Source organism: Varanus komodoensis, unplaced genomic scaffold, assembly GCF_004798865.1.
Source record: "Varanus komodoensis strain SLA01 unplaced genomic scaffold, ASM479886v1 scaffold11, whole genome shotgun sequence".
Taxonomy (NCBI): Eukaryota; Metazoa; Chordata; class Lepidosauria; order Squamata; family Varanidae; genus Varanus; species Varanus komodoensis.
Window position 1 is genome coordinate 6,852,850 of NW_025335317.1, and position 11,926 is coordinate 6,864,775.

Sequence of the window (11,926 nt, forward strand, 5' to 3'; positions counted from 1 at the left end):
GCAGGTGGTGAAATCACGCAATTAAATACTTCCCCTGTGATTAATAATAATACCAAGAGAACTCCCCTAATGCACAGCCAACAATTGCCTTGGACTGTAGCTGAGAATAGCAAGTGACTGATCCAGTCTACTCCTTTTTATCTTTCCATTAGCCTGTGAATGGGCTGCTGGCATTAACTTCACTCCTCATTATGGGATTGACTTTGAGGACTTGGCCACCAATGCTAACAGTGCATAAACAGTGCACATGAACCCAATGACAGGTGCATGCTTCTTTATTCTGCAAATAACAATGATTATAATGCATGCTAAAGAAGTCGAAGGCAGAATAAGAAAAGGAAGGCCAGCTATGACATGGGTTGATTCCATGAAAGAAGCCACATCCTTCTTTCGAGCAGGGCTTTCAAGGACAGGATATCTTGGAGGGTGCTCATTGCAAGGGTTGCCATAAGTCAGAGACAACTTGACAGCACTTAGCCACAAATTTATATAGCACTTCAACACATTTAAACCATTTTGAAAATATTATCTCTGTAATCCTTATAACTGTATGAGGTAGATCTGTGTTTTTATCACCTCATATGGCTGTTACTGAGAAAGAGCAACTTGCCAGAGGCCTTCTAGGGCTTAGTTACATTTTGAAGCAAAGGCTTTTGGGCTCACAGTTCACATGCTTAGACATGGCACAACGCTGGAGTACCTTAAGTAGGACTGGGACAATTCATGCACTTCACCCGAATCCATCCCTTCAGCATTCACACACTTCTGCTTGTGCTTGGCCTGGTCTTGCAAAGCGAGCTGAGCTGAGAGAAACCCCACAAATGTTTGTAGAATGAAGGTCCAACAACTGGCAACCTCCTTCCAGGTCATGATAGAAGCACAAACAAGGATGTTGTATGTGGTATGAAAGAGGAAACCTACTTGTGCAGTGTGTTGGGCTTGATCCATGTCAGGTTTCCCACATACATGAGGCATGTTCCCCAGCAAGTTGGATTCAGGGCTGCAAGAAAGTGGACCGGAGTCCAGGAAGCTGAGCTCAAGGAATCCAGCGGGTTCCCAGCCACATCGCAAAATCCTCAACATCCCTAACCTAAGCAGCCATAAATATCAAGGCAACCAGTCGATGGACATGGAGAGCCAAATGCTTCCTGATACAAACAGACCACTGCTATGCAAATGGATATTCAAAATATTCAAAAGTGATATAGGGCATGAAGAAGCAGAAGCTAAGTTCCCAGGGGAAAGGTCTGCCCCCTATACCTGCCTCAGTGGTCGAAAAGAATCATGGTGTAGGTGTAACTGTGGCACTTCCCTGGTTGCTCCCACACCACTCCCACCTAGGGCTGGGGTTGTTAGCAAGGCACCTCATGAAGGGCAGAGACGGAAAAGAGCTGGAATGGTGTGGGAGCCACCATCAAGGTCTGACAGCAGTGCGGCTGCCTCTGAGGATCTTACTGGCCAGAGTGCTGGTCAAAACATCTCAGGTAGCTACAGCGTTAGGTGTAGAACTGGAGGTTCAAAGGGCATCTTTCCACATCATCCCCATCATCCATCCAGAGAGCATCATGATGCGATTGGGAGCAGCCCCACCTCAAATGCCGTGCAGCTTGCTGGCTCCACTCACAAAGTCTCCATGTTGTGCCCAGGGCCTGAGAGGGAGAGATGACATACATACATCAGTAGACACACAGGGCCTCCATATGAGCTGGAGTGAAAGGCTCACAAAATGATATGACCAAGTAATTTCAGTTCAGGTAATCCGACATCCTTTTACATCAACTACCTTACTTCAATGGCACTTAAGAACCACCTCTATATACTATTTTCCAGATGTGTCAGACTACAATTCCCACCATCCCTAAATTAGCAAACCCTTTGCAACAAAGCCTCCTTAGGGCAGAAAGGTGCAGTTCCTGAGCATTCTGCATTAGAGCTGAAGTGCATAATGCTAATTATCCACTTATCTTAAACAGTCATCAAGTATTTTCAGTGGAGAGTTTGCGGGTCAAGATCTTCCTTGCATTTGAAGAGTTTCTGGGACCATATATATATGGTCCCAGAAACTCATATCTGGTGGGCCTGAACCCCACCAGATCCTACTCCCCCATGTAATGAGTCCTGAAATTTTTTATTCCACTTTCCCATTGTTAAAAGCAGTTCTTGTGGCAGCTCACAGCAATGTGTGGCTATTTTGCACAAGAATGGGTTCTAAAACTATTATTTAAATATGGTTTTCATGCAGATTTCCCCCCTTTTAAGATTGCAGATTCTTCTAGAAACTGGACAAAATGAATTTCTGAATTAACAAGTGCAGAACTGCTACAGACCAGAAATAGGCAGTTCTATCCAAGCTTAGGCTTCCATGGCTAAATATAAACCCGTTATATGCTGGACTTCGAGTGATACTCCATTTCAGTGCAAGATTGATTGATTGATTGCCAATTAAGCCACTTCACATCTGCAAGGGTCCTCAAGGCGGATGGTGCCCAAAGGCCTCGTGTCGATGCAAAGGATGGATTCTTTGGCCAAGAAGGTTGCCTTGGGCATCAGGGAACATCCTGTTCTTCTGCAGTGCTTGTTGTACAGCAAGTGTCTCAGCTTACTAATCATCTTTTTATTCCATCCATCAATGTACATGTGAGGGTATGTGGGTAAATAATACATACAAAGGATGTGTATTTTCCATGGAGTTGTACAGAGAACAACTTGTTGCTTGAGGTTATATGAACTATGTCAGCATTTGGATCTGTTTTCCCACTGTGACATCGCAAATCATAAGAGACACATCATTATTTATGAATTAGATTAAGTTCTATGGAAACCTTATATTTGCAAACAATTCTTGGCAGAAATATTTTTCAAAGGTTGATTGTTCTGTACCCAGACCGGACTATTTTTCTCATTGTTCTAGATGCTATGTCTAAAAAAGAGGGAATCGATTTGACCGTTAGTTGTTCTACCTTTGCGAAATCTTTTATATAACTAAAAAACTATGTAAATAAAATTGACAGAGGGAAACAAAGGAATCAAGTGAAGCCAGCAGCTATATAATATGAATATGCATAATAGCACATACTATAAATAGACCCATTTCTTCTTTCCTCAGTATTGGGTTTGAAGCAAAACGGTAAGTCAAACTCTTCTGTTTAGAAGCTACAGTCTATACCTAAAGCCAAGTTTCCAGGAGTAAGCTCCACTGAATTCAGCAGGACTTAACTTTGCCCTGTACAATTGTGTTGCAAGTGCATATTTAAAGTACTCTGGGGTAAGCTTATTGAATTCAATTATATTTATGCCAATTTACTATTTTATTGTCATATTCCTGCTGTGGTTGTTGATTGTACCCAATCCTGAAATCTGAAAAGAAAAAGGCTGTATTAAAATGTTTTATATGAAGGCATAAAATGTGTAAAATTACAAAAAAATGAGCTATGATTTATATGTTTACTCTTCTTTAGGTTATGACTTCCAATAACCTAAATAATAATATATATTATGTGATAATATTTTACCCATTGGTTAACCCCAAACAAGAAGCCAGGGGTCAGACTAGATGGCCTGGGAACCCCTTCTGAGTTGCTTTGTTTCTAATCAATCATGAAAACTCATGGTTAGTTGTTGGGTTGTGAAGTATGGATTGTTTGGGGTTAACCAGCCATGGTTTACTAGCATGGATGGATGCAGACAACATGATAATCCATGTTTCAACAACAAGCCACAGTTCTACCACAACCTTGAGTGCTGGTCATCATGCTGTTCGAACCCCAGTCACTGCCTCTTCTAAAGAGCGGGGTGGTCTTCCATCCTCAAGGAAGCATCGTTCACTTTCTGGATCCAGGATCTCGCATGAGATCCACCAGCTGTAATCACCCAAAGGGTCAAGAGTCAGGAGGACATGGAGTTGAAAGAACAGACCCAAGCACTCTGTCTAGGTCACTGGGGCCTGACAACAGAAGCATCCCAAGCAGCTAGACAGGGTATTGCACTGAGCACGTCCACCATCTGATCTGAATCCCTGAAGGCCCAAGTTGTGGCAGATCTACACTCGGTCCCAGCAAACGGTTGAGGGGTCTGTTAGATTGTCCCTATTGATCAGCCTGCAAAGGGCCATTCACCACCTGAAAAGCACTGCAGGGAACACTGAGAGTAATCAAAGGAATTCTTCTGCCACCATCCCTGCCAAGATTAGGCTTGATAATATCAATAATATAATATGATATAATAAGATAAAATATCTTCATATCATAATCTTCCACCCCAAAGTTCACCGTGAAGTTGACCAGGCTTGGTCCAAGGGAAGAGTGTGCTTCGTACCTACTGACTGGATTCATGTATCGTGCTGTGCCAGTGTGGATCCTTACTGTTGATGGCCACAGAATGGCTTAGCACCATGTCTGAACCCAGAACGGCTTGTGTGGGTAGGTTTGTGCAAACACCCTGGGAACCCATGGCTTGTGGTAGGGCTGTTTAAGATGGAGCGCTTTCAGGGTGACTTAGACCAACATCCAAACCTGGCAGGGTCATTTTTCCATTGGCTGCCACAATGTCTAGAAAGCCTCCCACCAGAAGCAGTGAATTCTCCCAAATTCTCAGGCTAGATTTCATGTTGTTCGAATCTTGCTGTTCAGACACCAGGGATGGCCCTCTGCAAATGTTTGTTTCGTTCAGTTGCACAGTTGTGTCTGACTCTTCATGACCCAAATATCTGTTGCAAGGACTTTTGCACAATTTCTCTTCTGCTGTACTGCTCTGTCTTGAAAGTTGCAAAATTTCCCCTCTGTTTTACCATTCCGCCTTGGCAATTGCATTTTTTAAATGCAATCCTGCCCATTGCTCTGTAAATTTCATAGAAATCCGAGAGCTTAGCAACAGATGGAAGTAACTTGTGCGATGGAGCTGAAAGCGGCTAGCAGCCGCAGGAGAGAATGAGCTTCAGGAATGGCGTGCATTTGCTGCACCTGTGAGGCCATTCACTGTATGTAGCAGGTGGATATCGGAAGAGCCTTTTTCACTGTGGCACCGAGAATGTGAAAAAGGCACCTAGGTGAATGGTACAAGCTCAACCATCCTCAGTGATGAAGGTGTATTTATTTAGGGAACAGTCCTATGCATGTTTGGACAACCCCCCACAACTCCCAGCATGCATCAGTGGATTATTTTCTGTCTAAACATGCACAGGAGCACACCATATCTATATATCTGGCCCCCTGAGATCGGCGGGAGAGGCCCTTCTCCGGGAGCCCTCCGTGGAAGAAGTTAGGAGGGTGGTTACTCGGAGGAGGGCTTTCTCAGCGGTGGCGCCTAAGTTATGGAATGCGCTCCCCAGAGAGGTCCGCCTGGCGCCGTCGTTATTTGTTTTTCGGCGCCAGGCGAAGACCTTTTTATTTAAGCAGTATTTTAAATGTTAATATTATTGAATTTTATTTGGCCAGGGCGGCTTGTTTTATAGTGTATGTTTTATATTATATATTTGTATTTTATTGTATATATTTTAAAATGTTATTTTAATTTTTTGTTGTAAGCCGCCCCGAGGCTTCGGCGAATGGGGCGGCATAAAAATGTTTTAATAAATAAATAAAATTTCTGGCTCTATCAGCACCTGCTTTTAAAGCGGCTTTGGAAATAGTTCTTCCTCCCTTGTGATATTTTTTAAAGATACAGCCTTCCTTAATGTATATTTATCTCATTCCAGCTTTTTGCCATGCTCAATGGATATCATCTCACATCATTTGCAGTGCCTTTTCTTTGAGAGCGTGTGTGTTCATCACGCACAGTTGTGAAACCTTATGGGCAGGTTTATGAAGGTTTATATGCATATGTAAAGGAACACAATAAGATTACCACTGGGTTTTCTTCTTCTTTATCTAGCTGATCGAAAGGATGTTGCCATCCCAGTTCATTCCACTCCTTGTGGCACTGGCTGTTTTCCTGCAGGCAGGGCATGCTCAGCAGCCCTGTGTAGGTAAGCCTGGAAATGTGCATTCGGTTCTAGCAACAGAAGGACGTGCAGTGCAGCTACAAATGACTAGATTGCACAGTTGATTTTCAGCAGATGTTCCAAAGGAAATTGTACCCACTTTTTAATGCAGCCACTGCAAAGTCATAGAATGGTAGAATTGGGAGGGACCATGAAGGCCACCGGGTCCAATGCCCTGCTGTTGCAGGACACCAAGTTACACCATCCCACTCAATGGTTGTCCAGTTTCTTTCCGAATGCCTCCAGTGTGGGAGAGCCCACCACCTCTCTAGGCAGCTGGTTCCACTGTCGTGTTGCTCTGAAAGTGAGGAACCTCTTCCTGATGGCCAACCTGGGTTGTCACAACTTGAATATTCCATGCCCTACACTTTGGCATCAGCAAGAAGAGATCTTGTACTTCTAGAGGGATATCATGTCCCCCTCAGTCTTCTCTTCTCAAGGCTGAACATGCCCAGTTTTCTCAGTCTCTCCTCATAGTGCAGTGTATCCAAACCCTGGATCATTTTTGTTGCCATCCTCTGGACCCTTTCTAATTTTCCTGCATTTTTCTTAAATCTTGGTGTCCAGAACTGGACATAGTATTCCAGATGAGGTCTGACTAGTGAGGTGTATAGAGAAACTACTACGTCTTGTGATTTGGAATAGCATTTGCCCTTTTGGCAGCTGCATTGCATTGTTGGCTCACGTTTAGCCGATTGCTTACAATTACTCCAAGATCTTTTTCTTTTCCAGTGCTGTTGAGCCACGTAGTCCCCATCGTGTATTGATGCCTTTGGTTTCTTTTCCCTAGGTGGAGAACTTGTCCCTTGTCCCTACTGAATCTCATTCTGTTGCTTTGAACCCAGTGTTCAAGTTCATCAATTTCTCACTTATTAAAACAAACAAAAATCCCTCATAGCAACACTCTGAGGGTAGCTAGATGCTATGGGGCTACAGCATATAATCACACCACACAGGGCATGCGTTGGGAAAAGAAGAGAATGCAGAAGTAACTTGTGCATCTTTTTTTCTCAGCATTTCCTGTCAAAAGTGTCCTGAATGGCTGTTTGAAGCAAGAACTTCACCAGTTGGCCGAGGACACAGTCCCACAGCTGCACTTCTTTGTACATTTCCAAGAAATAAAATCAGGGTGCGGTTAATAATGGTGCTGCAATGGACTAATGGGTATTTTACACATGGATGTTCTTGAATTCTCATTACTGGGATTTCATTTGTGCATTTGTTCTTGTGGCAGAGCAGCAGTTTCCACTAAAATTCAGGTGCTCTTCTAAGGTCTGGAAGAAAGGCCTGAGATCTTAACAAATGTGCTGATCCACCTGTTTCCCCCTGGCAGGTCCCCGAGGTCCTCCAGGAAGAGATGGACTTCGTGGTCCGGCAGGACCGCAGGGCAAACCAGGTGAGTTCTTGGGCTCGGTGAGGATGCAGGAGCACTTCAGCCATCACCAAAGTCTTCCTTCTTTGTGGGTGTGCTGCTGCACTGGGGCAGGTTGGATCCAAAAGTATAAGCAAGAGAAAGTGCCTGGAATGCTCAGCCAAGTGGACTGATGCAGCACTGTGTCTATGGGAGCTACAATAAATCTCTCTCTCCAAAGGGAAAAACACATGCAATCTTGGGATTAAGCAAAGCCATGACTGTGAACCACTTGTGTGCTGCTAAACACGAAGTCATGAATCAGACTAGAAGTACAACATTAGACTATAACTAGACAGACTAGGACTAGAATATTCTTAGTATTTTGTTGTTGTTGCCACTGCAGAAACACTTAGGAAGGAAGGATAGTTCTTGCTCAGTTTCTTAGTCCTGCTTGAAACGTGTATTCTCAGCATCGAACTCCATTGGCCTCTATAATATCACTGAACCACTAGAGGGAAGTACGTACGCACACTTGTTCAAAACTATGTTACACTACCAACTTCTAAAAAAGCTTTACAGCTTTTGCTGTTTGTAGCACTTAAATAAAATGAATTTTCTCCTCATATAAAGTGAATTCATGTTAATGGATCCATGACAAGAACAAGAAAGAAGCAAACAATGGTTCACCCGTAATTTTTGAAAACGTGAAATCTAGCAGTATATTTTCAGAAATGTCAACCATACTTGCTTCCACTGGTCCAATATCAAGGTATTGTGATGGTCCAAAAGAGCCAGATAAGACAAAGATGAGGAAGATCGAGTGTGAGCTGAGGGTCGCTGCTGGAAGTTGCTCAGTGCACCCCTCTGTTGCAGTCTTCAACCATCCAGCCCCAAAAGGGAGGTGTCAGAGAGTGAGAGAAAGAAAGGGGATGGGTGACACATAGAGAGAGAGGTGGCAGAGAGAATGGCAGAGGAATGCCATGGCTTCCCCAAGGTTGGGCAACTTGTGGCTCTCCAAAGCTTTGGGCATACATCTCCCATCATCCCTCATCACTGGTATTCTTGACTAGGGCCAATGGGAGTAGTGGGCCAGAAGCTCTGAGTTGTTCACCCACCACCACACCATTGCTCTTTGCATGATTACAATGGCCCACCATGGAATTTTTCTCCATAGCCAAATGGCCCCTGAGAAGGGCAGGTTTCTAAGGCCTCAATGCTGATCTGTGTTGGCTGAGCATAGCTGTTAGGTTGCATCCCATTCCCAAAATCCTCTGCTATGTCCATTGTGGTCATGGAGGACCAGCTCTCTTCGGAGAAACAGTTCTGCCAGTTGTTCATCTTAGGAACTTCAGATAGCAGCTGTAGGAGCAGGATCTGGAAAGTCCTGGTTCTCATTTACAGTACTGCATTAATAGTGGATTGCTATTATGCAATGTACTTGGAAAGAAGTGTGGGTTATTCCTAGGAAAGGATGTGTTGGATGCAATTCTAATTTTCTTTCTGATAGCTTCCAGCACTATTCACATTCAAAGGAAGAAATATACCACAGGTCTATTCAATAAAAGAAAAATTGGCTTATTTCAGATGGAAAATTAAGTATGCTCAACATATAGAAATAGTTATTTTATTCTAATTGTATTAATTAATTTATACCCACTTTTCTATCATCAGTTTATATTCCAGGTGGTTATTAAGGCAAATTGCTCTGCTGTCTAGTGAATGTCACCATGTCAGAGAACCAAATAACAATTACAGTTGAAATGGATGAATAATGGTTATTTTGATCACAGGTCTGCCTGCATCTCAGGATGCTAAATTACAAAATGACCTCAAGGAACTCAAACACAGAATCACCAGATTGGAAAGAGGTATATTTAAAAATAATTGCTTTCCTCCATGCTAGTTTAAAAGCGGGTGATTTGTTTTGATTTTTATACAATTACTTCCCAAGCATTTTTTAAAGAAGTCCCAGAGAAGAGATCATTTACTAAAACACAGTTTTCTCCAACAGTTTTCAAAAGTGTGCACCATTCAAGTAACCATTCGAACAGCCTTTTGTTCAGCTTTATAATTCTCTCTGAAATAGTAAACCTAGGCCTGTGTTATACCACTTCAGAGGGCTGATGGGACTAAAATGATGAACTACTATGCCCTACACACACACACTGCAGCCACTGAGTGAAGTTGAGCGCTCCAAAAATCAAGCTTTCTCAGTGGAAGGATTTTTTAATACAACTATCTGAGCTTTCCCCTGTGTTTGAGATGATCTAAACACACTGTCCCCCCCCCCCCCCCCCGCCGCCCTTGCTAAAATCAGGTAATGATGAGCAGAAGCAAAGCAGAAGAGGAATTTCAGTAGGTACCATTTTTGCTGCAGACATAATAAAACCTTCATCTGATGGAATTCCTTCTTCTGCACAACAGATGTTACAGCCCGGCTGACATGGAGGACTTGGCTTCTGTACATATCAGGAATTAAACAAGAAGTTTAGGGTCTCACTCCAATAAGTACAGAAAGGGCTTCACTCGGATGCAGCTAAGTCCAGTATCAACTAGTGATGTAACCATATTGTGATACTCTCCCTATTCCATGCAGGCTTGACTCTGTCTTGCTGTAAAGCAGAGATGTCAGCATTTAATTTCAGTTTGCATGGATCAGTCCCCTCACACATGTCCATCAGACTCTGTAATAGCAAAATTGGCAGCTCTCTAGCATTAACATTTTGAGCTGGGGTGCTCAAGCACAGTACCACAGATGCTTGCTTGAGTGTGTTTACACATTCAGTAAGAGGCCTCTAACATTTTACAGTGAAGTCTCTGTATGAGAAACATTTTGCCCTTGCAAATAAAAGGGGAGGCAAAACATTTACCTTTTCTGCACTAAAGTTTGATTGGCCATTAGGAGTTGGATTAAATCTCCCACGTAAGGTACCAGTTGCTCCATCTCTGCCCTAGTGAGCATTTCCACTTTCTTTCTATTTCTAGCTGTTCACTTAAGGCAGATTTTTCTGTTGCAGGCAGGATGGCAGCCACTGAAAGGGAAGGTCAGAGGATAGGGGCACTTCCTCTCTCTCTCCCCAGCCACCCATTTCTGCATTCTTTTTCCCTCTTCAGCCACAGGGTTCCTGGGGAGGAGCAGATTTCTATTGCCAGATGTCAGAACTGCTTCCTGACAGAGACTTTTCCACCTCCTCCTCCTCCTCCTCCTCTTTCCATCATTCCATTCCATACTTCTCCTTCTTCCTGCCCCTCTTCTCATCCTCTGGGCTTTCCCCATCCATATAAAATTAAGCCAGACCTACAAGTTCCTCACCTCTGGCTTATTATTTAATACCTTTGGAGCTTAAAATCTGCAACATGGATCTGCTTACAGCCCTCCAAGATCAACACAGCCCATCAATTATGTATTCCAAGTTTCTAAGAAACCTCATGCACCTGCCAGGAAGTCTAGAAACAGGTTGAAGTCTCAGGCCCCTGGAAGACCTCACTCAGCTGGGTGGGTCACAAGAGGGTCATAGAGGCCCCATCTACCACAAAACTGGCCTGATCAGGCACTACTGAAGAAGAGCTGTTTTCTTCCCATTAATGTGAAATGTTTGTCCTCCTGGGGTAAAAAGGGGGTGCAACAAGAGCAAGGACCAGAATGTCTCACAAGAAGAAGTAACCACCTCCTGCATTTGTTTTGCAGCCTTCAGCTTGAATGGGAAGATCGTACTCGCGGGCAGCAAACTGTTTGCCACCACGGAGAAAACGGCCGATTTTGATGATACAGTGAGATTATGCAGAACTGCTCATGGCAAAATTGCGTTTCCAATGAACAAGGAAGAGAACGAGGCGATTATGAGTTTTGTGCAACGATTTGATACTTATGCTTATCTGGGCATTACCGAGGGTCAAGTTCCTGGGAAGTTCCATTTCCTGAACGGGGCACCCCTGAACTTTACAAACTGGTACAGGGATGAGCCCTCAGGCAAAGGGACAGAGAAATGTGTGGAAATGTACACTGACGGCACCTGGAATGACAAACAGTGTGATAAATTCCGCCTCACAGTCTGTGAGTTTTAAACTGAACTCCACAAGGGGTCCTAATGACAGAGGGGGTTCAACATTTTATTTCTGGGTTCACATAATTGAGGCATACATCTATGCCTCAGAATAACTGAGCACTCCTTGCGATGTAACTCAATACCTCAGTGATTTCTGTGTTGGAAAATGAAGATCAGTAAATCCTAATGAATGCATTTCACTCTGTGCTCTATTTGTTGCCCACATACAGAAGCTCTGCTGCCTTTGAGCCACTTGTGTCAATAGCAGCTTCATTCAGAAACAGAAAATCAGTCTCTGGGATGTGCATGAAAGCCTCAGGAACAAATATGAGGATGCGATTAAAAATTAGGAGCTTGAGGGTAAAGTCACACCTGGCATTTAAAAAAATCACCGGGCTAGGACACAGACTGTGTGTATGCACTTTTGTTGTGTGGGGTGAGGAGAGGTTCTAGTCACAATCCTATTGCTGGGAGTGAGAAAGAGGGTGGCTTTGAGTTCATACTCTCAAGGGCTGCTGGCTGGTCTCCAGAAGGGGAGTCATTGAGCTG

At 43.6% G+C, this 11,926-nt stretch overlaps 1 protein-coding gene across 2 annotated transcripts in view; it reads left to right on the forward strand.

Annotated features, from left to right (window-relative positions):
• The window catches only part of LOC123018340 (pulmonary surfactant-associated protein A-like), a 36,629-nt gene extending 25,057 nt beyond the window's left edge, over positions 1 to 11,572 (forward strand). For both annotated transcript variants that reach the window (XM_044420322.1, XM_044420323.1), the window contains 2 exons: positions 9,122 to 9,199; positions 11,020 to 11,572. In XM_044420322.1, the coding sequence (XP_044276257.1) occupies positions 9,122 to 9,199; positions 11,020 to 11,396 (455 nt within the window). In that variant the 3' untranslated portion in view covers positions 11,397 to 11,572. The remainder of the gene's footprint in view (positions 1 to 9,121; positions 9,200 to 11,019) is intronic.
• Positions 11,573 to 11,926: the final 354 nt, after the last annotated feature.